We start from the raw sequence: 24,129 nt of genomic DNA on the forward strand, positions 1-24,129 counted from the left end.
AGTCCACACTATTCGCCGCTCAACTCCATCCCAAATCGTGGAGTTGAGTCGGCTGTGCTAGTAGTAGCTAACTTAGAGCTATGTGGGGTGTAATCATTAGTCCAAACAGTTACAAACGGAACATTGTCCAACGACAACGAGAGTTCATATTGGACAAATCGAGGTAGGTTCCTCCTGGTTTCGTTACGTTTGGTTCCTAGTGAATACACCCCTGGGGTATATTCATTACTCCAAATAGTGGTAACTCGTCATTGTTTTTCCAACTAAAACTAGTGTTTCTATTGGACAGTTGCAGGTACGTCCCACCCGGTTTGCTGAACGTGTCCAATAGAAACGTTTGGAGTCATTATTAAACCCCTGCACTCTCCGCATGTAACGTAACTACTAGCCAGGTTGCTAGCTAGCTTGCTTGCTTACCCACCCAGCTGGATAGACTGTTTACATCTATTTTTTTAACAGGAAAACACATAGACAGCCACAAAGTAATTATCCCTCATAACATCTTCATTGCAAAAGTAATTGGTTGACAAATTCTCGAGGAGGAATCTGCGCAATTTTAAACATCAGCGACACAAACCTGCGTGTCCGCTGCCATCTTGCCGGTCTCGAACTAGGAACTACTTGTCACTTCCGGTTCATTACAACGCATGATCACCACGTGGAGTGGAATCCTACAGGTGGTAGATATTTGCAATATCTTTGCAATTGATACACAAACTAAAACGTTAACTGTACACATATATAGTAATTTAGAAGGTAATCTCAAGTCTGTGTGTGTTTTCTTTCCTTCTCTAAACCTTCCACACTGCAACCAAGGGTCAAAATAGTTGGCTGCTAGGAGGTATGTCAAGGACAGATTTAGTCAGGACTTCTTACTTTCCTCATACAGAAACACATTTACCCCACTATTCTTACGAATATTGTTTGTGAATTTACTTTTCTATGCAAAAATAATGACATCTTTATTTCGCCACTGAGGCAGAGGCAGGTAGATATTTTTGTTAAATATCTAGTGTGCTAAATCCATTCTTAATTATTCCTAGATGGGTGAAGGTCACTTCTATGTCCTCAATGTACATTTTGGGGATTTTATTTAAGATGTTAAATTCACACTACAATCACCCCAGATCACACTACAATCACCCCAAGTATTTTAGCAACTTTTCAGATGCATTATATACCTCAATTTCACTGTTTTGCCCTTGTCCCTGACCCAGACTTTTGAGCTTCTACTATGTTTTTCTATAAGAAAACATTATATAATGTGTAATTATTCATGTTATCTACTAAAGAAAGAGCCAATTAAATAAAATGTATATCAATATTTATTGTGAGTATGCCTTTTATATTGTTATTTACACAAAATATACCTGTCCTTTGGTAGTGGTGTCATTTTCACCACTGAGGGCAAATTCCTCATTAATAAAGTTATGTCAAGAGAATGTTAATTTAGTTACTAAGGAAACTTATTGCAACACTGAAACACATGTCCAGACAGTTGTTCCAGATGTGATGTCCAGACATTTTAGAAAATCTAGGTAAATATTGCTTGTGTAGAGAATATTTTTCATGTCAGTCATTTCAAACAGGCTATAATTTCTTTAATTTGTGGTATAATTTTGAGGGGGAAAAAGGTGTATATTTTATGTATTTAGTGTAAACTCTATGCTAGCTCTAATACTAGCCAAAGCATGCTAAGCAGTCTAATTTTTCTCCAAAAACTAGAAGTGTAATTTCTATGACAGTCATTTCCATCACAAACTTAACTGCTGTAAATTACAGAAATGACAAAAATCCATGATATTATTGCTTTTAACTTTTTATTTTATTTTTTACCTTAGGCTTATTTAATGTTTTAAATGAATCTAGAAAATGCTCCAAGGTGTGCACAAGTTGAAAACCTAAGTAGTATTTATGTTTTAGAAGATGCCACATAAAACAGCACAGAAGTCAAAGACATAGAAGAAGAAAAAGACACGATTCCCCAAAGACAAAACAGCAAATGAAGGGGACTCCGAAGAACTCTAAGGATTTTATTGTTTCAAAATGCCATCATTGCAGAGGTAAAGCAAAAGTATCAAAAAATGCACAGTGCCATTGACAAACAAGTGGCTTCAAAAATGCTCAGAGGCAACACCCTGAGAAAGTGTGGCCTGGTTTAAAGAGCAAATGAAAACAGGCCAACAAGCCTTCAATATTCCAGGAAAAAGCAGTGTAACATAATTAGCACAGCCACTGAAGAGAAAATCACTAGAGGGAAAAGGGCACACTAACAAGGAACAAGACGAAAAAGCAGAAGCTCTTCTTGAGTGACAAAATTCAGAACCTTTATCAGAAGTTTAAGAGGGAATATTCAGAGATTAAAATGTCCAACTAAGAATTCTGCAAAATGCGTCCTTTTTGAGTTGTCAAGCCAACAGTCCAGGATAGGGACACATGTCTGCAAAACCCATGCAAGGCGGACAACCTCAGTATCACAGTGATCAGCTGCAGCAACATTGAGAACCTTATTGAGTCTTTGTGCTGTGCGAACCTGAACAAATCGTTCATGTAAACAGACTGCTCCCTTTGCCAAGCATAAAAGCTTAAAACATCTGACTTTGATGTTGGTGAGCAGACATGGTGGTTTGTGTGGAAAAAACAAAGCTGAAGAGAGAGAGAAGAAAAACAAAGAGGGAAACATGGAGAAGTTCACTGTACATTTGACAGTAAAATAAAAAGTGTGTGGCACACTGCATATTCTACTGGAGGACTTCTCCAAAGGATTGAAAGAGAAGTTAGGGAAACACGTGTATAACATTCGACATCAATACTCCAAACTGAGAGAATTAAAAGAGAACCTGCGGAGAGAGGAGATCAACATGTATATTGACTTTGCAGAGAACTACTTGTGTAAATACACCAGTGAAATCCAGGCAGTTCACTTTGGTGATTCTCACAAGCAGGTGACCCTCCACACCTGCGTTGGACATTCCACAAATGATACAGTTTCACTTTGCTCATTGAGCTCTTCTATGTGTATGACCCCTCTGCAATCTGGGCCCATCTCTCAAAAACACTGGCCTAATTCCTTGAACTCTGCCCAACCGGCTACTTTTGGAATCTTACTTTGTCTTAAATTAATTAAATGTTTAACAATAGTTGTTGTTCAAAATGTTTGCAATAAAATATTTTCATACATTTTTTTTTACATAGATGTCATTTCCACCACACCCATATTTTTGAGGTAAATTAGTATATTATGTATAATTTACATTGATTGATTAGATAGGGAAATCATATGGTTGTTATCATAATCTTACAAAAAGGTTGGGTGGAAATATCTTATTTTCATGATAAATAAATGTTTTCAGCTGTCACAAAGTTAAGTTTATACATTCAGGCATTGTGTTGAATTATTAATAGTAGGAAAACAAATCACTGAAAATAATATTCATTACAAGTTAATGTACACGTATAATAAATATGTTATAAATTAATTGTATGATATTTCATTTTTAACAAAAATTAATGTTTAATGGCGTGATGGAAAGTACATTTGTCTTTGGCTATCTGAGAATATATACATTTCTGAATAGTACGATCGCAGGCATTATCAGATATTATTTCTAGGCAAATCAAAGATAATTATAATACTGGTAAAATGGTGTTTCAATATGTTTTCTTTTCTGAAAGCTTGCAGGGCCAAAGTGCCCGAAATTGCAGAATCACCCAGATATTATAAAAAGGCAAAAATATCAGTAGCAGCTGATAATGTAATTTTAGGGCAAGTCAGTTAAAAATAAATTATTATTTACAATGACGGCCTACCCCGGCCATACCCTAACCCGGACGACGCTGGGCCAATTGTGCGCCGCCCTATGGGACTCCCAATCACGGCAGGTTGTGATACAGCCTGGATTCAAACCAGGGTCTGTAGTGGCGCCTTTAGCACTGAGATGCAGTGCATTAGACCGCTGCGCCACTTTATTAGTAATAGCTACTAATAAAGTAATAACTTTTGCATTTATAATGTAATAAATGCTGATAATGTAATAAATTGCCAATAATGTAATACATTTGCTAAACAGATAACATAACACTTTTGCACATAATGTAATAATGATTACATTGTGTTGATTATTACATTCTGAAATGGGTAACTTTTTTCCTTGAATAGTGTAACTTAAACAAATGTAATATTCACTTTTTTTTGTGCATATCAAGTGTCATGCTTCAGTAATAGCTGACTACACACCAAACCACGTTCCTGAATCCTAGCTCTAAACCTGACTTTAGCAGTAAGACCCACAACCCCAGTCAATCAGTGATTGTCAATCAGTCTGTCTAAATTAGGGAGTGAGAGAGTTTGTGCCTGGGCATGCAATTTTTGTTGTTCATATAACCCTGCAAACAAAAATGAGTCGTTAGGACATCCCCTGAGCGTCACAAAAGGGTCACCTAAAGTGTTTTGGACATTGTATCATGGTCCCCTGGAGGTTTTGTCTAGTTCCCGGTTTGTTAGAGTGGTCACTCGACCATCTTGTCAATATAATGGATCATTTTTAACCATACCCCTCTCTGGCGGTCATAGGGGTGATGTTGTGGAAACGTCAGCCGTTGCGGGCGGGGCTACACGAGTCTGGTTCCATCTCCACTCTGTAAGGCAAATTGGCCCGTTATAAGGAGGGAAACTCCTATTTGTGTGATTAGAATTTGGCTAATCACATGACTGCAAGGTGGGTCTTCAAATTGAGTTTATTTTCTCTTACTACACTGGATATTTGCAATAGTATCCCCCCTCCAAGTCTGTTGTGGCAATGGATGCAAATAGTTCAAGTGTGACACTTCATAGCGTCCGCATGTTTCCCATCCGAAACACTTTATGATATAAAGACGTTGTTAGTTTGTCTTCGGCAATGTTTTTTGGGGGTGGCTGATTGTGCACACGCCATTTTTTCCCCTCGAGGCAAACTGAAGTCTGCGCCCCTTCGTCGGTGATTGGTCAACAGTAGGGATCCTTCAATGAAGTGTTTTTTTTAACTTGAGAAATACTGCACCAAACATCGTAATGTAAAATTGCGCGACTATTGTCCCCTTGGCAAAAATGTCAAAGTTAATGGCCGATTTGAGTTCTTTGATACATTTTGACTATTGAGGCATTCTGACTGCTGGCTACAGAATCTCAAGGTGGACAAATGGTACGATTGCAGATTATTTTTCTAGATTTTCCAAACGAAGGTCTTTTAACGAGCAAACTTGTTAAATTCGCTTAGCAGAGTTCGGCTAGGCGGCCGAACCGAAGCATTCCGACGCCTTTAATAGGCATGCCATTAAATAAAGTGGTTTTATGGTGTTACATTATTGGTTTACGTTATTACACCATTATAAAAAGACATCATGTAATAATCACATTATGCATAAAAACATTTGTTATGCATATTTACTACATTATCAGCATTTATTACTATAGCAGTTGCTACAGGGTCTTGAAAGGTAAACATGATCACAAAGACACACTTTGGTACCAAAAACAGATTTTATTTGAGTATAGCCTATATGAAATGAGTTGGATCAGTATTCAGTACTGTGACATTTCAAATGAAAGGAGGGGGGAAAAAAGTTGCTTTGATTAAATAATAGCCTTCTACAACAATTCTGTGTAGACAAATGGCTAAATGATTTTCTAAATAAAAACAGAAAGGCTCTGGGTGTAAATCCCTGAACAATATACAGGTCCAATAAAAGTATGTAATGCAACCATTACATGATAAAACTACAAGCCCACAAACCCAGCTGGTGTACAGTAGATGCAACTCAGATGCTTCTCTAAATAAGCCATTTCCTCCATAGCTTTAGAGAGTTAGACCAATATCAACACATTATCCAGTGGACTCACTGACAGAGCTCTGAAGAGATAGTCCAGGAATCACAGTCTATAAACAGTAGGCTACCTTGCTGGTCTCCCCAGTGTAAAATACATTGCATTGATATATTGGCACAAAAAAATAGGCATTTTCCTTGAAAGCGTAACTTGGATAGAATCAAGGGGTTGTTGAGTTCACCATACAATGTTTACAGTTGCATACAGTATTGTTTGCATTTAAGCTGTGTGTACTTACATGAGGGCTTCACCTTGTGCAGTATTTATTTAATTAAAAAGTGGAATACAATGCACAGTAACTTTAAGGACATTAAACGTTTAGAAGTATCTCTGCTATGAAATGTCTTAGAGGATTTCTCTTAACGAGTGGTTATTAAAAATATTAACTGACCAGCACTTTGTATACAATGTACACAATATTCTCACAGTAAAATGTAACTGTCTTCTGTATGCAGAATACATTCTAACGTTTATCATGGCATGCTCTTTTATACTGCATGAGCCGTTTCTGAACAGAAGACAACTCCTAAACCAGTCCAGCTAAGGTTTAAGCTCTAAAAAGGACTGGGTAGGCATTGGCGGTGGCAAAGTTACAATATTACCAATCTGTTGCATTATGAGACTCCTATTTTTCCAAACATTAAAAGGGAGTCAAATATTATTTGTTGTAAATTAATCTCACATACATTTTATAGAAACGTTCAAATACATAAAATCAAAAGTGTAACATGTCAGCATTAGTATGTTTGTCAAAGGCAACAAATGCTTGTTTGGGAGGGGGGGGTTTAATGATTGTGCGTCACAAGGCTGAAGGGGTCTGATGACAACTGTCTGCGTCACAAGTACTAAAATAATGACTGACCCACAGCCTTCTGGCAGTCAATGCTACAATGACCATTTTAACCATCTGTCCTCAGTTACTCAGACAGGAAAAGAGAAAGAAATATCACCAAGGCCTTTGCTTGAGCATTTGAAAAAACAAATACAAATGATAAAAAAAACACGACAGGTCAACTGCTCCCTCTAACATGACACCTTTCAAATGGTTTCAGAAGACACACTCAACCAGTGAGCAGCAACCTCACACACTAGTCCATGTACGTATATTCCTTACAAAAGCAAAACTATTTGGGCTTGAAATCATACGATAGTCTGAGCATCAGAGAGTGCAGACAGGCCTAGACCTGATATGGATGTCCATAACACTTCAGGGGCTGATAGAAGAATGCTGGAACTACACACACCATCAGAGTACAGAAAATGCACTCAAACAGACTCAATCTGATTCGCACACACACTACCTGAGCTACACAGACACTTCCCCCATACACACACACAAATCTCCAGGCATAGACAATCTACTCCTTAACTGAAGAGTTTCACAAAGCAGCCCTGGCAGTAGGGCTTGTCATTCTGCTCCTTGAAGGTGCCCTTGTTGAGCTGCTTGAGGCAGAAGGCACAGACAAAGTGCTCAGGGTGGAACTTCTTGGCCATGGCCGTGATGCAGCGGCCCGTAATGGGCTTCTGGCAGCCAGAGCAGAGGGAGCCGCGGCGCTCGTGGTAGTGAACCTCACAGTAGGGCTGCCCATCATGCTCAAAGAAACTCCCGTTCACAAATGGGGTGAAGCACTCCTGCATACACAAACAGGGAGTAATGAGTAAGTACACGAGTCAGGACTAATAACAACATGAATGCCCTTATGTAAAGGGAATAAGGCAGAATACAGACCCTGCAGACAAAGCACTCTGGATGCCAAAGGGAGTTCAGTGCAGAGATGTAGTTCTCCAGGATGGCTCGGGCACAGCCGCCACATTTAGGCGCAAACATGTCAAAGTAGTCCTTCCTACAGTACGCCTTCCCATCCTTCTCATGGAAGCCTTCAAGAGACACAGATCATGAGTTCTGCACCTCACTATAAAACTGGTCATTACAAGTGAGCTCCAAGAATAGGTCAAACTCACCCTCTGGGCCAAAGAATGATCCACACTGAGCACAGAAGAAATGCTCAGGATGCCATGTCCTGTCCAACGCAGTCACAACTTTCTGTAAACATGAACATTGGAACAGTTACTCACTGCTACACCATCTGTCCACTGCCTTAGTTGTAATAGTTATTTTTGTAGTATATGGTGTTTACTTACATCCAGAATAGGTCCGTTGCAGTAGTGGCAGCGTGGGGAGAACAGGTTGTGGTAGTCCTTCTCGCAGTAGGGCGCTCCGTCACGCTCAAAGAAGTTTCTGGAACCTATCTCCTCCTGACAGTGGGTACACACAAAGTGCTCCGGGTGCCACGTGCGCCCCATGGCAGTCACCACCTGGACACACAAAATCGACAATTTATGTAAATTAACCATGCCAACAAAGCTTACCAATTAAATGTAATGTAATGAGAGACCATGATCTTAGAAAGGCCACCCAAGCCTAATCTCAGGCCCACCCAAGCCTAATCTCAGGCCCACCCAACCCTAATCTCAGGCCCACCCAAGCCTAATCTCAGGCCCACCCAAGCCTAATCTCAGGCCCACCCAAGCCCCTTACCTGTCCCACGATGGGTTTACAGCAGGCCCCACACACTCCCTTGGCCACAGTCTGCACACCCAGTTTATGGAGGTCAGACTGCAGGCTGCCGAGCATGTTGTCCAGCTTGTTGACCTGCGTTGGGGGGCCTCCAGGGCCACCTTTCCCCTGGGCCATGATCTGTCAAAAGATGGAGGGCGAGAGGATAGGATGGACACCAGAGCACAGTGCATTCTCTCATAAAAATACATCTGTACAAATAATTAAACAGTGGGTTTAATGAAGGAAACTGAAGCCAGTGAGAAAGAGAGAAGGCGTTCTGTTATAGAAATAGAAAAGGTAGAGAGAGAGAGCCATGCCTGCATTGGAGGTAAGATTGGGTCGTATTCGGTTTGACAGCCAACGGACACCAGGACTTTGGGGGGAGGTGGTGCAGGCTGCACTGGTGGACAGGGCGCTGGCTTTGGGGCAGGGTCCTGCCATACTGGGACAGGTGGGGATGGAGGTTGTACAAGTGGAGGTGGGGGAGGTAGAGGAGCAGGGGTCTGCTTCATAGGTGGGGGAGGGATGGGTTCCTGGGGTGGAGGAGGGGGGCAGGGGGGAGGGGCAGGGGTCTGCTTCATAGGTGGGGGAGGGATGGGTTCCTGGGGTGGAGGAGGGGGGCAGGGGGGAGGGGCAGGGGTCTGCTTCATAGGTGGGGGAGGGATGGGTTCCTGGGGTGGAGGAGGGGGGCAGGGGGGAGGCGTAGGAGGTAGAGGAGCAGGGGTCCGCTGCATAGGTGGGGGTCTACTGGGTTTTTCTATAATCGGAGGGTGACGAGGCGCTGTGGGAGACTGGGGTGGGTAAATGACCCTCTGAGGTAGAGGGGACTCTGGGGGAATAATGATCTGAGGAGAAGAAGAGACAGGGACAACCAGAAAGAAAGACAAAATGAAAGGTAAAGAACTGAAAGTGAAGTAAAATTTGAGTAAAATGTATGAGAAATGTGCAATAGTATCTGGGATGGTGGGAGCCTGTTGTGATCGTATCCAGGCCAACCTTGTCCACCTCGTTCGCGGCCCCGTCGCCACGAAAGCGCTGTGGCTTGGACATGACGATGATGCCCTCAGTGAGCCAATCGTCCGGCTGCTTACGCCGGCAGTCAGCCAATCGACCAATCCCCAGCTTCCCCTGCAGCTCCTCTATGAGGCGGTCCTGGGAGCTGCTCTTGTTGACAATGATGGGGCCCACCCGCCCCCTCCGGGGGTGACCCTCTCGGTACATGGGGTGTACGTTGGAGGTCTCCTTGGTGCGCCTAATCACTGATTTAAGCTAGAAGGAGAACGAGCATCAGGAATCCACTGTGATCCAGTTACAATACCGCAGGCCAGGTGAGTGGTTCAGTTCAGAGGAAGCAGTCCATTCAGATCAAGCACCATTCCAGTTCACTCAAAGCCAAAAGCAGCAACCTCCTCAAGCGTGTGTAGCAGCAGTGGGTAAAGTCATCCAAAGGAATGTGTCAGTCACACTCATGTGGTCTCACATGCGCAGACCCCATCTGCTCCCTGACCATTTAGCAGAACATAGTTGTGCAAGATGGGGGCGTCATGCCACACTGGTGCAACAAATGAGGTAGTCTAGGATGTGGTCACAAATTGTGTGGTTTAAAAGAATAACATGCCAACAAAGGACACAGCCAGGCAGTGAACAATTAGCCACTATGCAGTAGCAGCAAACATCCTGGTGTGCAGATTGTAATGACATTATCTCAACAACAACAAAAATAACAGATGTTTTGGTATCAAAACAACCAGCTTTCTGAGATGGCAGAAAACGGTTATGCTATTGTATGAATAACATTTAACGCTGACCAGGGTTGGGGAGTAGCTAGTTACATGTAATCGGATTACAAAAAACCCAGAATCAGTTACGTTATCAGCAAAAATATTGTAATTAGATTACAGATACTTTAAAAAAAACTTGATAATGTTTAAATTTAGAAAGGATGTTTGCAATAAAACGGACACCTTTCTGTTTTCAAGTCGGGATTGAAAAAAGGTGCTAGTTTAATTTTGTTCCACGTGAGCAAGCCTGGAGACGACTACGATGACACACCAAATGCTTTTGGAAGAATCCTTTGTCTTCTAATGCCTCTTAAGGGCAAAGTAATCCAAAAGTATCAGATTATGTTACTGATTACAATTTTGGATAGGCAAGTAGTAACTAATAGATTACATTTCGAAAGTAACCTACCCAACCCTGACTGTTGTTTCTGTGTGTGTTTGTGCAGATCCAAAACAGTGTGGCGGCGAGGGCAGTCCCATACATGTCCAGATGCTGAGACCCTGTCCACAGTGGCATGCTGCAGCAGAGGCAGGTCCAGGGAAGCATCAGGAGTCCCAGGGCAGGAAGAGCCATCCAGGGACTCATCCATCCAGCTGGCCTCAGTCATCGGGGTCAAGCTCCCATCTGTATAAGGTCTCTCTGTATTAGGAGTCATACCACCATCCAGTCCATCTTGGAGACACATGTTCAGCTCCACATCAGCCCAATCCATGAGCTCCCTATACCCATCAACATGTCCACTTATTACTGACCCATCCCGGGTAAATGTCCCTTCATGGGTACTTGCCTCGTCCCAGGTTCTTGCCCCGTCCCGGGTACTTCCGGTGGTGTCCGGCTGCACCTCCCTTCTGTCTAAGGGCATGATGCTCTTCTCATGCACCACCTCCTGCTTCAGCCGAGGTGCCTCCATAGGGACTCTATCGTTCTCAATCTTGGCGAAACCCATGGCCAGCAGCTTATCCAGGGCTTCATCCAGAGAGGGCTCAGCTGCAGGGACTGGCTCCAGCACTCTCCTTGAGATCATGGGGCTAGTGAGAGCTGGGGGAGGGGGAGCCTTGGGATATGTGACCAGAGATGGTGAGGGGGCTTTCGAAGCAGTGAGAGGAGTAGGGGACTTGGAGTAAGAGAAAGGAACAGGACTAAGGCTCTTAGTAGTAGTTGGAGTAGATAAACTTAGATCCATGTCAGTTAGGGGACTGGGGCTTTTGGTAACAGAGGGAGGAGTTATGCCACGTTCCAGAGAGGGACTAGGGGATTTTAAGGGGTTCTGGTCTAGCGTGGTGCTGGCTGAGGTGAGTGATGGTTTAGCAGCATTGGGAGGACTGGGGTCTGCGCTAGGTGAAGGTTTGGCGTGGTTGAGGACTACCAAGGACTTCTGATGAGAGGACAGCATGGTGGCAGAGACGTCGATGAAGGCTGCTGGTTCACTCTCTGCAAAGAACAGAGGGCTCTGGAAGGTTACAGTTGCTGGGGGAGGGCTTGATAATGAGGGATGTGGAGAGGACACTGCCCCCCCACCTTCCTCCTCTATGTGCAGCTCCCAGTCAGGCAGTGAGAAGAGAGGGGAGTCGCAGGCAGGTTGAGAGGGAAGGAGGGGGGAGGGGGCAGCTGCAACAGGGGAGGAGGGGGTACGTGGATGAGGATGGGCCTCCAGAGTGCTGCTGGGGGAGATTTCTGCTTGATCCAGCTGTGGATCAAAAGGTTCATAGACCCCAAGGAGCCAAGAACAGGACAGGACAGGCAGGAGAGGAAAAGGACACCACAAGAGCAGGAAGATAAAAAGAAATAATCAGATCAGAAAATATAGAATTTAAGCAATCTAATAAAGGATTTCTTTCATAAAAGAACAAGTGTAAGTCCTGTCAACACACACACACTGCTGTGCACCTTGAAGTCGGACAGGGAGGCCATGAGCTCGTCAAGCTCGCGTGTAGCACAGGATGCTGAGATTCTGGCCTGCTGCTGAGAGGGAGAGTCCAACTCACTGTGAAGAACAGAGGGGCTGGGGATGCAGAATACACAAACAAAGCACATGATCAAACACAATCCAACCTGGACCCCCTGAAACAAGTTATTATTCATACAATCATTGCATGTGATCAGATAGAGCACCACAATCCAGGCTACAGTAGATTATTACCATAAGCTCATTGCTAGTTCGCACATATCCTATAATTCAAAGTTATGACAAACTCATCCTTGTCCATCTGTGACTCTTGAGTAGGAGTAACTGCCAATATCCTGACCTGGGATTGGGTACAGAACCCTCCAGCTCATCCAGCAGACTCTCCACTGTGGGCCGGCCATCCTCCACCGCCCTGGTCCCATTCTGTTTGGGCTTCTCCTGAACGGGAGGGCTCACCATGATGTCAGGGGGCCCCCCGTTTTGCTGCACATAGTTGGTAATACTGCAGGATGGCAGGGGTGGGGCGGTTTCCTCTGTGGGTAGAGAGGTCAGCGGGACATCGTTCATCATCACAGTAACATGCCGTAAACACATACTGCAAGAACAAAACCACCTATTGCACAGTTGATGGCAGAGGTAAGTACCACTTTGGTAATATAAACAGCAAAACCTAGTGAATATTTCTGTAGGATGTGGTTCGCTGTCTGTCTACCTGTGGTGGGGAAAGAGGGAGAGTTCTGCTGGACAGCATTGAGCTCCAGGAGCAGCCGGTCTAGCTCTGACAGGTTACTGCCTAGCGCGGAGCTCATGGCAGCTGCAGATGGGTCAGCAGACTTCTGTTTGTTGGGGAAACTGACAGAGGCAGAGAGACAACGGATGTCAATTGTGTGTAAAGTGTAAAACAAACAGAGTGACAGACGGTCTAGTAGTCTCCCAGTGGAAGTCCCTTCCTAAGGATCTGTTCCTATGGCCCTTCCGCCTACCTGTAGACATGGTCCTCTTCAATGTGGGACAGGGGTGGGCTGCTACTGTCCCTGGACCATGAGCTCTTCGGAGCTGAACCCAAGGACTGCAGAGAAGAGAACAGTCACTCAATTCAGTCTTGAAAAGCCATTTACTGAATGATATGCGTGAGTGTGAGTCTGACGTGTGACTGACCTGTTGGGAGGAGTGGAGGGAGTCGATCACAGAGCCATTCAGAGCCTCAGCGGAGGGAGGGGGCGGCACCGGGGGAGGGGCTGACACATCCTGGTAGGAGTTTCCCCCAGTGGGGAAAGAGTAGGGGGTTTCCTCAGACAGGAACACAGGCCGCTTGGAAATATGGGATGTTGTGGATTCCAGGTCCGCCAACAAAGCGTCTGAGGTGGTAAGAAATGCTTCCATGGTTAGACACAGTTTAGAGCTCTGACACTCCTAAATATCTGACAGAAATACAAACCCTAATGCTGCCACAGTATCGTGACATCACGAGGGGAGGGCAGACATTGGGTCGTCACTCGAACACTATTCTTTCCAGAACAATCATTCACAGAAGATCAAGATGCAACAACTTTTCCTATGCTTAGTATGAATGTCAATAGTTTGCAGATTTAGTTATGTTGCCTCCGTTAGAATGTGAAAAATGCCAGAGACATCACAATACGGTATGTATTGCGATTTGATGTTCCAAACATATTGCATACTATACTGAGTGTACAAAACATTAAGGACACCAGCTCTTTCCACAACACACTGGCCAGGTGAAAGCCATGATCCCTAATTGATGTCACTTATTAAATCTACTTCAATTAGCGTAGATGAAGGGGTGGAGACAAGTTAAAGAACGATTTTTAAGCCTTGAGACACTGTGTGTGTATGTGTGCCATTCAGAGGGTGAATAGGAAAGACAAAAAGGTTTAAATCCCTTTGAACTGGGTATGGTATTAGATGCCAGGTGCACTGGTTTGTGTCAAGAACTGCAACACTGCTGTGTTTTTCACGCTCAACAGTTTCCCATGTGTATCAAGAATATTCCACCACCCAAAGGACATCCAGCCAACTTGATAACTGTGGGTAGCATTGGAGTCAACATGGGCCAGCATCCCACCAAAAATACTGGAGATTTGGTGCAGGTACAGCGCAAAAATTACATTGTGATATGAAACGGTCTCGATTTACACCCCCCCCCCCCCACCACCACCAGTAATGTGTGTAGAGACCTACACATTCTTCACCCAGCTTATTGGGCTCTCAGGCTGGAGTCTACCAAGTGGCGGGTGTCTAAACTGACAATTCCTAAGTGTATGAGTCAGTCCCTCATTCCAACCGGTCACTCAGCCTCATTCCAAAAAAAGGCCAGCTCCCCAGGGCCCCTCCACAGTAGTCCTGTCCTGTCCTGCACCAGGAGCTAAGATTAGGCCACCAGCATAGCGCCACAGACACACAAATCCCCAGTGTCATTCCTAAACCCACTATGTCTGGTTAACATTCTCTCCCCCGTCCATCAAATCTTTCTATTGGGCCCTAAAAATATATAGCTCCTGTCAGTAAGTACCTGGCTATCGGTCTTGGCTTGTCCGTTGTTCCATTTGTCTTCAACAGAAAAAAAAAGTTATTTTCCAAGAAGATTTGTGTGAGCATGAGACAGACAGCATATCTCCTCCAGGGTAATCAAGTGTACACTACAGCATTAGTGTCCCCTAGAACACCAGAACAAAATAGACCCTGACATCACCCACTCCATCCATCCATCCATCCCTCCTCAGTCAGTTAAGAATAGCCTGTTAAAATGTTGCACATACTGGGATGATGGCACAGGGAATCCTCAGTCTAGTTTAAGTAAACAAGCGTAAGACCTAGAGAACATTAAATAGGTTCAACTAAATTATCTGATAAATAGAAAGTCTAAGATCCCAACTTTACAACAACAACTTCATGAGGTGAAGCACAATAGTCAAATTCAAGTGGGCATCATACATACTGCACCTAAGACCACAGTCAAAATGTCCATCTTAGGTCATACACACACACACACACACACACACACACACACACACAAAATCTTCTTTAAGTCAAACAAAGCAAAAACACACATGCAAGAAACTAAGATGACATTAACAGTTAGAGAGTTATAGTTCAGAGCAAATTTTAATCTTTACTGGGCAAAATGCCCCCCTTACTATTACTCCCGGTATGCCACCTGACGACCCAAGAGTATGTGTGAGTGCGTTACTGCGTATACAAAACAGAGGGACTGAGATGAGACAGAGAGGACTACGACTAGCTAATGTCCCATCTGCTAAGGGTGTGGTGGCAGGGGAAAATCAGAAACAGACACTGGATATTATTACAATTCCTTACTCGAAGCCTCTCCCTCCAACTCACCCCGGGGCTTCCTTTCTCTCATAAAGAAAAAAAATGTATGTCTGTCTACTTCTGTTAACCGACTGAAGTTTATAGCTCGTAAAAAAATAAAAAATAATCTCTATAGAACCTTGACTTTATTTGAACCTATTCTCTACCACAACTTCCTTCCACAGTACTTCCCCCACTGTTCATTTAGACCAGAGACCCCAACCAGTAGCTAGATGTTAAACCACATGGGAGCAAAACCTATTTAAAGCTGTACTCTCAGCAAGTAAGTCAGTGCAAACGTGCTGAACTATAACTACCAGCCCAAAACGAGCTGCACCTGGTGCCGACAAAGGTCTTAAAGTTCACTTCATCACTCTTACAATAAAGCCTAATGAAAATCACTATCCTCTCTCCAAATGGTCATTCTTTTGTGAATATCTTTCATGGTGTGGTTTCCCCTTTAATAATAAATAACCCTGAAAGTCATTACTGAAACACTAAATCACACATAGCCAGCTAGGTATGATATACAGTATAGAGTACACAGAATAACATCGACCTTACTCATGGCAGTGCAGGCCAGCCTTACCAACCCACTTTGAGAGGAATGGACACGCCGCCAAGTTCCTCAGTATGCCAGACCGGGATTCTCTTAGTATGACTAGATTTACCCCCCCCTCCCCCCCGCTGCTACTACATCTGACCCTGGCCAACCCCTGTGGTACTGATCAGTTGGAGATTCCAGTCAAAATCTAAGTGTTTCAATCATGCCTTTAATGGATATTTGGGTAATGTATGGACTACTCAAGGGTGTACCTAGTAGAAGCTGTAAAGGGATAGTTAATTAAACTAAGAGCAATGAGTGGAGGATATTTAGTCATAGCTAAAGGTCTGCTGCAATACACTCCTGTATAGTGCTTTAGGCCAGGGTTACATTGACATAAATGTTTACTGGAGTGTGCTGGAGGAAATGCCACTGGAATAAATTCATTCATTTGTGTTGATTGTCCCTCCTGTGGAGGGCGGCGTTGAGTCTGAAACGTTGATGACAAAGGGGCTGTGGCTTGAGTTGGGGGGAGGGGGTCCTTTGCTTCTTAATACAGCTAAGTACTGTAAGCCAAGTAACACATTCATCTTTGAGATGGGTAAAGTCCACTCTTTTCAGAGCAAATCCTGACTACTTCTGAGAAAAATGCAATTATAAGACAGCTCACTTCTATGGGAAACGCATTCATTCTGCCATTTGGGGATTCTAAGCAGGCCATTAGCAAAAGAGATCAAGTCACCTGACTTTGTTTATTGCAGCTTCAATGACTTAAATAGATTAGCAATACATTCCGGTTGTGATTCTTTCAACAAAAGGGTCTCATATAAAGTCATGATGTTCAAACATAAGCCAACAGTCTAGTGTTGTGTGCATACTGTATGGGCATTCTTTGGGTGGTGGGTGTACGTGTATATTCTTGCTGCAGTCTGTAGCCCCCCTCCTCCTGCCCGTACCAAAACCCTGCAGTCTTTATCTGATGGGCGGGAAGGTGCATTCCACACATTCCACTGTCTGCCTCAGAGAGAAAGCAGCCAGGGAAACAGAGGAGGGTGGCAGAGGAGATGGGGAGGCATGTGATGGAGGGCAAGGTCAAAAGAGGGATGATTTGTAATAGGGTTGCAAAATTCCAGGAACTTTGAAAGAATTCCCTGGTTTTCCATAAATCCTGTTTGGAGGATTCTGGATTTCTTGCTTGTTCCCACCTGACTCCGGGAAACCTCAAACCGGGATTTCGGGAAAAAAAAGGAAATTTATTGAAAGTTCCCAGAATTTTGCAACCCTAATTTGTACTATAAAAACCGTAATATGTAACCTACATAAAAGTAGCAAAATATGAAAAGAAAACAAAATACACTGAACAAAAATATAAAAATGCAGTGTTAGTCCCATGTTTCATGAGCTGAAAAATAAAAGATCCCAGAAATGTACCATATGCACAAAAAGCTTATTTCTCTCAAATGTTCTGCATACATTCGTTTACATCCCTGTTAGTGAGCATTTTTACTTCACCAAGACAATCGATACACCTGCCAGGTTTGGCATAACAAGCGGATTAAACAGCATGATCATTACAAAGGTGCACCTTGTGCTGGGGACAATAAAAGGCCACTCTAAACTGTGCAGTTGTGTCACAACACAATGCCACATTTTGAGAGAGCGTGCAATTGGCATGCCGACTGCAGGAAGGTCCACCAGGGCTGTTGCCAGAGAATTGAATCTTAATTTATCTACTATAAAGCTGTCGTAATAGAGAATTTGGCAGTACGTCCAAGCAGCCTAGCAACTGCAGACCACGTGTAACCACGCCATGCCAGGACCTCCACATCCGGCTGATGAAACTGTGGGTTTGCACAACCGAAGAGTTTCTGCACAAACTGTCAGAACCCGTTTACGGGAAGTTGGGGTTATGGTATGAGCAGACATAAGCCACCCAACAACGAACAAAATTGCATTTCGTCGATGGCAATTTGAATGCACAGAGATTCCGCGACAAGATCCTGAGGCCCATTGTCATGCCATTCATCCGCCGCCATCACCTCATGTTTCAACATGATAATGCACAGCCCCATGTCACAAGGATCTGTACACAATTCCTGGAAGCTGGAAATGCACAGCCCCATGTCGCAAGGATCTGTACACAATTCCTGGAAGCTGGAAATGCACAGCCCCATGTCGCAAGGATCTGTACACAATTCCTGGAAGCTGGAAATGCACAGCCCCATGTCGCAAGGATCTGTACACAATTCCTGGAAGCTGGAAATGCACAGCCCCATGTCGCAAGGATCTGTACACAATTCCTGGAAGCTGGAAATGCACAGCCCCATGTCGCAAGGATCTGTACACAATTCCTGGAAGCTGGAAATGCACAGCCCCATGTCGCAAGGATCTGTACACAATTCCAGGAAGCTGGAAATGCACAGCCCCATGTCGCAAGGATCTGTACACAATTCCTGGAAGCTGGAAATGCACAGCCCCATGTCGCAAGGATCTGTACACAATTCCTGGAAGCTGGAAATGCACAGCCCCATGTCGCAAGGATCTGTACACAATTCCTGGAAGCTGGAAACGTCCCAGTTTTTCCTGCATACTCACCAGACATGTCACCCATGAGCATGTTTGAGATGCTCTGGATCAACGTGTATGACAGCATGTTCCAGTTCCCACCAATATCCAGTAACGTCGCACAGCCATTGAAGAGGAGTGGGATAACATTCCACAATCAACTCTATGCAAAGGAGATGTGTCGTGCTGCATGAGGCAAATGGTGGTCACACCAGATACTGACTGGTTCTGTGACCAACAGAAGCATATCTGGATCCCCAGTCATGTGACATCCATAGCTTAGGGCCTAATTTATTTCAAATTGACTGATTTTCTTATAATGAACTGTAACTCAGTAAAATATTTCAAATTGTTGCATTTATATTTTTGTTCAGTGTATAATGTTTTGTAATACAGGATATGATTGGCCAGACAGAAACCATCATTCAATCAGTTGTACAACCACATGTTTCCAGCTAAGAGAAGAAAAAATATAAATACATTTGTCAGTTTAAAAACAATGAAAGTACTATGCTATAATTAGATAATAACAATAGGGCCAGATCAAAAAGTACAATATACTTGAGTCCAGGATAAGAGAGATGCCAATGTTTTTATTACCCATGGCAGGCCCAGGGAGCCATGCTTCCCAGGCGGGCAGGCAGCAGGCAGCCCGGACTGGCCAGTTCATCTTTTCATCTGACACATTGGATACAGTGATGGGCCACCAGGGTTCACAGCTCACATGTTAATAGCTGGGGGGCAGAGAGCAGAGCTGGCCAGAGCCACATGTAGGAAGAAACACTATCCCAACGGGCCTACCCAACATGATATTTATACCAATCAGGAGAGACTGGGGCCAGAGAGGGGTGGAGGGAGAGATACCAGAGAAGAATAGGGGGCGGGGGGGTTACACCACAGAGAGAGTAGGGGGGGGGGGGGGGGGGGACAGTGAGCTTAGACATACTGAAGGGAGCAGGGACAGAGTGGTGTGGTGCTTCAGAGAAAGACAGAAGGATCTTGAAGCAAGATCGGGTCAGTGGCTTCAAAAGAAACATCACTAAAAATACCCGCCCAAGCAGCTCCATATCCGAAAGATGACACTCCCTGAAGAGAGCGCTGGACCAAAATAAAAGCGCTTCCCTACAAGTCAGTAAATCAGACGACAGCGAAATCTAAAGACCATTCTGACACAGACAGTCACACTGTCTGAGGACAGAGATTCGCTCCGGAATACCTGGGATAGGATTAAGTAATCCTTCTAACCCCCCCCCCCCCAAAAAAAGATATAGATGTACTATTGTAAAGTGGTTGTTCCACTGGATATCATAAGGTGAATGCACCAATTTGTAAGTCGCTCTGGATAAGAGCGTCTGCTAAATGACGTAAATGTAAATGAGGACAAACTCACACCAACAGATGTGAGATCGAGCAGCTACTGTGAATTCAGAGTAAGCGTCTGTTGGGGGCAGGGGTGTGAAAACATCAAGAATTGACTGTTTGGTTTCTCTTCTCAATGTTCAGCTCTGAATCACACCAACCAAACTCCAAAAACAGCCAGCCAACTTCCTTGTACTGCGGCCCTGTGGAGACCTCCACAGAGCCGAGTGCCACAGCCACACTGAGCTCTTTGAACAACATGCCCTGGGGTGTCCCAGCCTGAGTAATGTGGGAAAAATCCAGCGCAAACTGATTCCTGCTCCATTAATCTGACCCATCAGGAACTTAATCAACACTGTTCTCAGAGCCAAGAAACAAGGCCAGAGTGAGAGGGGGGAAGAGAGTGACAAGAGGGAAACAGCTTAGGAAATAAAGGCGAGGGAGAGGGGACAACGACTGACTTTTATTGGTCAAAAACACATCCTTAACAGCGGTGGCAGAGCCTGTATCTCCTGCTGCGTTTCCTGAACCCTGAATGCTGATTCTGCTCATTGTTTTCTTCTCCGTTTCCTCGGGATGTGAGGCAGGGTCTGTTGCCTAAGCGATGAGGTCAGCCATGCAGCTCCCCTCCCCAGACTCAGAACAGGATGGGTGTGGACAGAGCACAAGGACTGGACTAATTTACAGAGAAGACCATCCCATTAGTACAGAAAGCAGGCCCACTCAAACACACTGGAGGGGTATGCATACAGTCAGTAACACTACAGGTCCCTAGGGGTGATGACTAGCCTGGAACACTTCCTCACTGCTGACACACTGAAATACATTATCTCATTAAGGATCAACTGCCAAAGTTGTAAGGATGGCTATGTGTCTAACTTAAAGTGCGGCTGGTAAAACATGGTAAACATTTAGAATCACCCCATTTAACATCCTCTCTTGAACTAGGGAATATTTTCATTTTTCTATAAGGTAATCAACTAATGCAGTCCACGTCTCCTCAAAGAGGATCATTGTTCAACAGATTGCAACATTGCCTCTCCTATAGTGTTGTCCTCTTGACCTGCTGCCAACCTACACACCACCCACACACTGCACTCTATCCTGATGACCAGTCATAACATAACCGAAGGCTGCTTCAGCCCACTGGGTCAGTCAGCCAATCTGTGTGTTCCCCCAGCACTGAGTCTGAATTTCACAGGCTCCTGAGGAATTTACAGAGAGGAGAGTGGTGACTTCACACATCCAACACACCAGTAAGATAGGCCATCTGACACTGACTGGCACTGTGTGGGTAAAGAGTCATCAGGATGAAGGCTCAGCTGCACTGCAGCCAAATCAGTAATGGTTCTGGGCCTGGCCACCACCTGATCAGAGCAGCGTGAGATGGGTCGGAGTCTCCGGAACGTTCACAGGTCTCGTCTAACCTAGGGTTACTCACACGGCACTACAGAAACCCCCCTTGAAATGGGGACATATGTAGTACACTGAGCCAGGTAGAGAGGATGGGATGGGATGATTGGGTTATGCAGCAGTAGATCATCCATGCAGAGACCAGGGAATAGGGTTTTACTAGAAGGACGTAGTAGGACTGACTGAGGGTCCCTGTTTGTAAAGAGCCCTCTATTTATTTACAGGGCCAGTGGAAACGGAGTGGTGGGAGGAGGTGAGCCGTGACCCAGTGAGTATTTGGCCTTCGACCCTGACAAACAATGATGTTAGACATTCCACAGCAGCCTCTCCCCCTCCCTCAGGCCTGGCTTCCCGACTTAAGTGAGACGGCAGGCTCTCCCTCAGTTAACAATCAGTCCTTTCACTGGGCCAGAGCAGCTAATGAGCCCTGGAGGTATTCTCAGGTCAGGCCAAGCTCAAAATATGGCTCCTCATCCCTCTACTTAAACAAGCCAAAAACATATCGCTGAAACTCAACATAGGCTAATTCAAATAGCTACTGGACTATTTTTTTTATGAAGATTACTTTATTGTCCATTTTCTTAGAGAGAATGAAAATGTGTATCACTTGATCAGTTCAATCAACTGAGACGCTGGCCCACATCCTGAGGAATTGAAAGCACAGGAGAGAGAGTCATGCTTTGGTCGCTGGACTGCCTCTAGCCTCTTGGCTACATGCCACCACCCTTCTGTGCATGAAGATGAAAGCAATTGCATTTATTCAATAACACACTTTCTAATCTGGGAAGGTTTAGTGAATTGGCCACCTGATGAAATCTATAAACACACACATACATACATACATACATACATACATACATACACACACACACACACACTTTTTGATTTCTAAGTGTAGTGCCAGAGGTCAAGGGTCAGTGAACTATAACAGTTGACTGGTCAGCTATCTTGTCACGGAAAATAGACTGATGGGTAAATGGTGGCATTGGGGGGTGACCTATCCGCCAGCATGATCAACCAGACACTTGGTGCCTAAAATGCACTGATGCATGTAACCATGGAATATGATCTGTGTGCAAGTATGAACGGTGCAGGTTGGTATATTGCAGGTTTGGCTATTTGAGGTATGCCGGTTCCAAGTGTTTCTTTGTGTAAATATCTCTGGTGCATTTCCGTGTGAAAAAGTGCTCTATTCTTTTGAAGACCCATATTACTCCAGGTCTGTAGGTGGCTACTCTGTCTGAGTATGTACTCTAAACATTAGGCTTTGGACAGGGGTCACGAGACCCATAAAATAGGCCTACTACTTCCACCATAGGACTACCACTACAAATAAGAGATCAGCTAGTCGGGATCCATGGGACGTCATTCCCAAAACCAGGGTCCCCTGATAGCATGGACCATCTAAGTAGGCACCCAACAATTATATAATAACTATTTACTTTCACCTCAGGTATGCCATGAGAAGGTAGCAAGTCAGGTAGCAAGTCTGCTAATTACAGCATTTGGGAGAGCTTCCATCCTGCCTGTTAAGGAGGCACAACATATACTTACACCTCATTGCCTCTAACAAGTCAGACTTTTCCCTTTCCATATTTGACACACAAGAAACGACAATGGGCGTGATGATAAAAATTAAAGAGGGATAGACATACACTATTTGTCATGTAATTTCACGTGTTTCTTATATGGAGCTGGTGTCGCCATTTAGAACGTTTGGATAACATGGCATGACTAACACTGAACCTAAAGGCTATAGTGTACCGTGTTACTGTGGACAACTTCAAAGCACCTATATGAACTGTAATGAGACGAACGTTTTAGTGCAAAACAAAACGCGGATAACTTTGCGGCCTATGAGGGTAAAGACAATTAATATGGGTGGTGCTGGAACCTCGTTTCCATATAAACAAACGATGTTGATACATCATCGGACAGACTTATGCCAAAGTGTTATCTAAAATAAAGTTAATCATTTATGCAAGAGTTAACCATTGTCATTGTTCCATTCAAAGATGAAAAACCTGACATGAAAAGTGGATAAACGGGGTTAAATTCGAAGCTATTGAATGTAGTTTAGCCTACACTTTTGTCTGTTGAGATCAGATATTAAAACAAATCTCTTAGCCGTCGATTATCCCAAGATCTTGGAGGAAATCCCCGCTTCCTTGAAATACATGACTTTTTCTCAACCCATACTTTCCGCTATGCTGAATGGAAAACGGCTGAGATGAGAAAAGGACACGGTATGAAATTTACCTAAATCGTCCATACTTCCAGCGTTGGCTTCACCAGTGAAAAGTTCCTGTAAAGGTTTAACAACTTTTCGGCGTCCGTGGTTTCCTTTCAAAATCTCAATAGTTTACTCTGCTGAAGTACGTTGTGAAGTACAGTACAGGACCGAGCTGCGATGTGCATGTGTACTTCACATCGACGCGCATTTATATATCCTACGCAACAGCCGACATGAAAGTCAACTTAGCAGGCGTGAAAGAACCCGGGCCGTGTGAAGGACTTTCCTTTCATAAAGGGCGGCCTCTAGCGAGGGATAACAGCCTACTGTAGCAGACAAGCGCGACTGATGAAACACTGTTACAAATACATAACGTACTGCAGCTACTCCTACCTATATTGTTATTATATGCATAGTAGCCTATTAATTGGACCTTACAAGGCAGTGTGGAGGTAAATCCCACATATTTTCATACATTTTTTTTTTTCTTCAGGTAGGGTTTTTCCCCCTCCAATTTGTGAAAAAAGTAATCCTAACACAAGTACGTGTAAGAAAACTCTTGAAGAACGTG

General features: G+C 44.2%; 2 protein-coding genes across 3 annotated transcripts in view; both read right to left on the reverse strand.

The window, feature by feature from the left end:
- LOC106579947 (stalled ribosome sensor GCN1) overlaps positions 1–654 on the reverse strand; it is a 37,380-nt gene extending 36,726 nt beyond the window's left edge. The window contains exon 1 of the mRNA XM_014160373.3: positions 578–654. Coding sequence (XP_014015848.2) covers positions 578–595 — 18 coding nt within the window. The 5' untranslated portion in view covers positions 596–654. The remainder of the gene's footprint in view (positions 1–577) is intronic.
- A 4,845-nt stretch (positions 655–5,499) lies between these two features.
- On the reverse strand, positions 5,500–23,856 carry LOC106579946 (paxillin). 2 transcript variants are annotated; one of them, XM_082966268.1, is made up of 11 exons: positions 23,585–23,856; positions 13,270–13,469; positions 13,095–13,180; positions 12,824–12,963; positions 12,452–12,644; positions 12,093–12,207; positions 8,403–8,561; positions 8,006–8,179; positions 7,826–7,907; positions 7,593–7,741; positions 5,500–7,495 (listed from the first exon to the last, which is right to left on the reverse strand). In XM_082966268.1, the coding sequence occupies exons 1-11, from the start codon at positions 23,595–23,597 to the stop codon at positions 7,229–7,231; spliced, it is 1,578 nt and encodes a 525-aa protein (XP_082822394.1). In that variant the 5' UTR covers positions 23,598–23,856; the 3' UTR covers positions 5,500–7,228. The 2 variants fall into 2 exon arrangements, with proteins under 2 accessions (XP_082822394.1, XP_082822392.1); XM_082966266.1 differs by lacking the exons at positions 5,500–7,495; positions 7,593–7,741; positions 7,826–7,907; positions 8,006–8,179; positions 8,403–8,561 and adding exons at positions 8,570–9,268; positions 9,420–9,692; positions 10,687–11,892.
- Between the last annotated feature and the right edge of the window lie 273 nt (positions 23,857–24,129).

The sequence above is a fragment of the Salmo salar genome, chromosome 20 (genome assembly GCF_965601325.2).
Source record: "Salmo salar chromosome 20, fSalSal1, whole genome shotgun sequence".
Lineage (NCBI taxonomy): Eukaryota > Metazoa > Chordata > Actinopteri > Salmoniformes > Salmonidae > Salmo > Salmo salar.

Coding starts and splice junctions, on each gene's coding strand:
- LOC106579946 (XM_082966266.1), bottom strand. Junction 12,964..13,094: donor GAAGAGGACCATGTCTACAG/GTAGGCGGAAGG, acceptor TGCCTCTGTCAG/TTTCCCCAACAAACAGAAGT. Junction 9,693..10,686: donor GGGTCTCAGCATCTGGACAT/GTATGGGACTGC, acceptor TTCTCCTTCTAG/CTTAAATCAGTGATTAGGCG.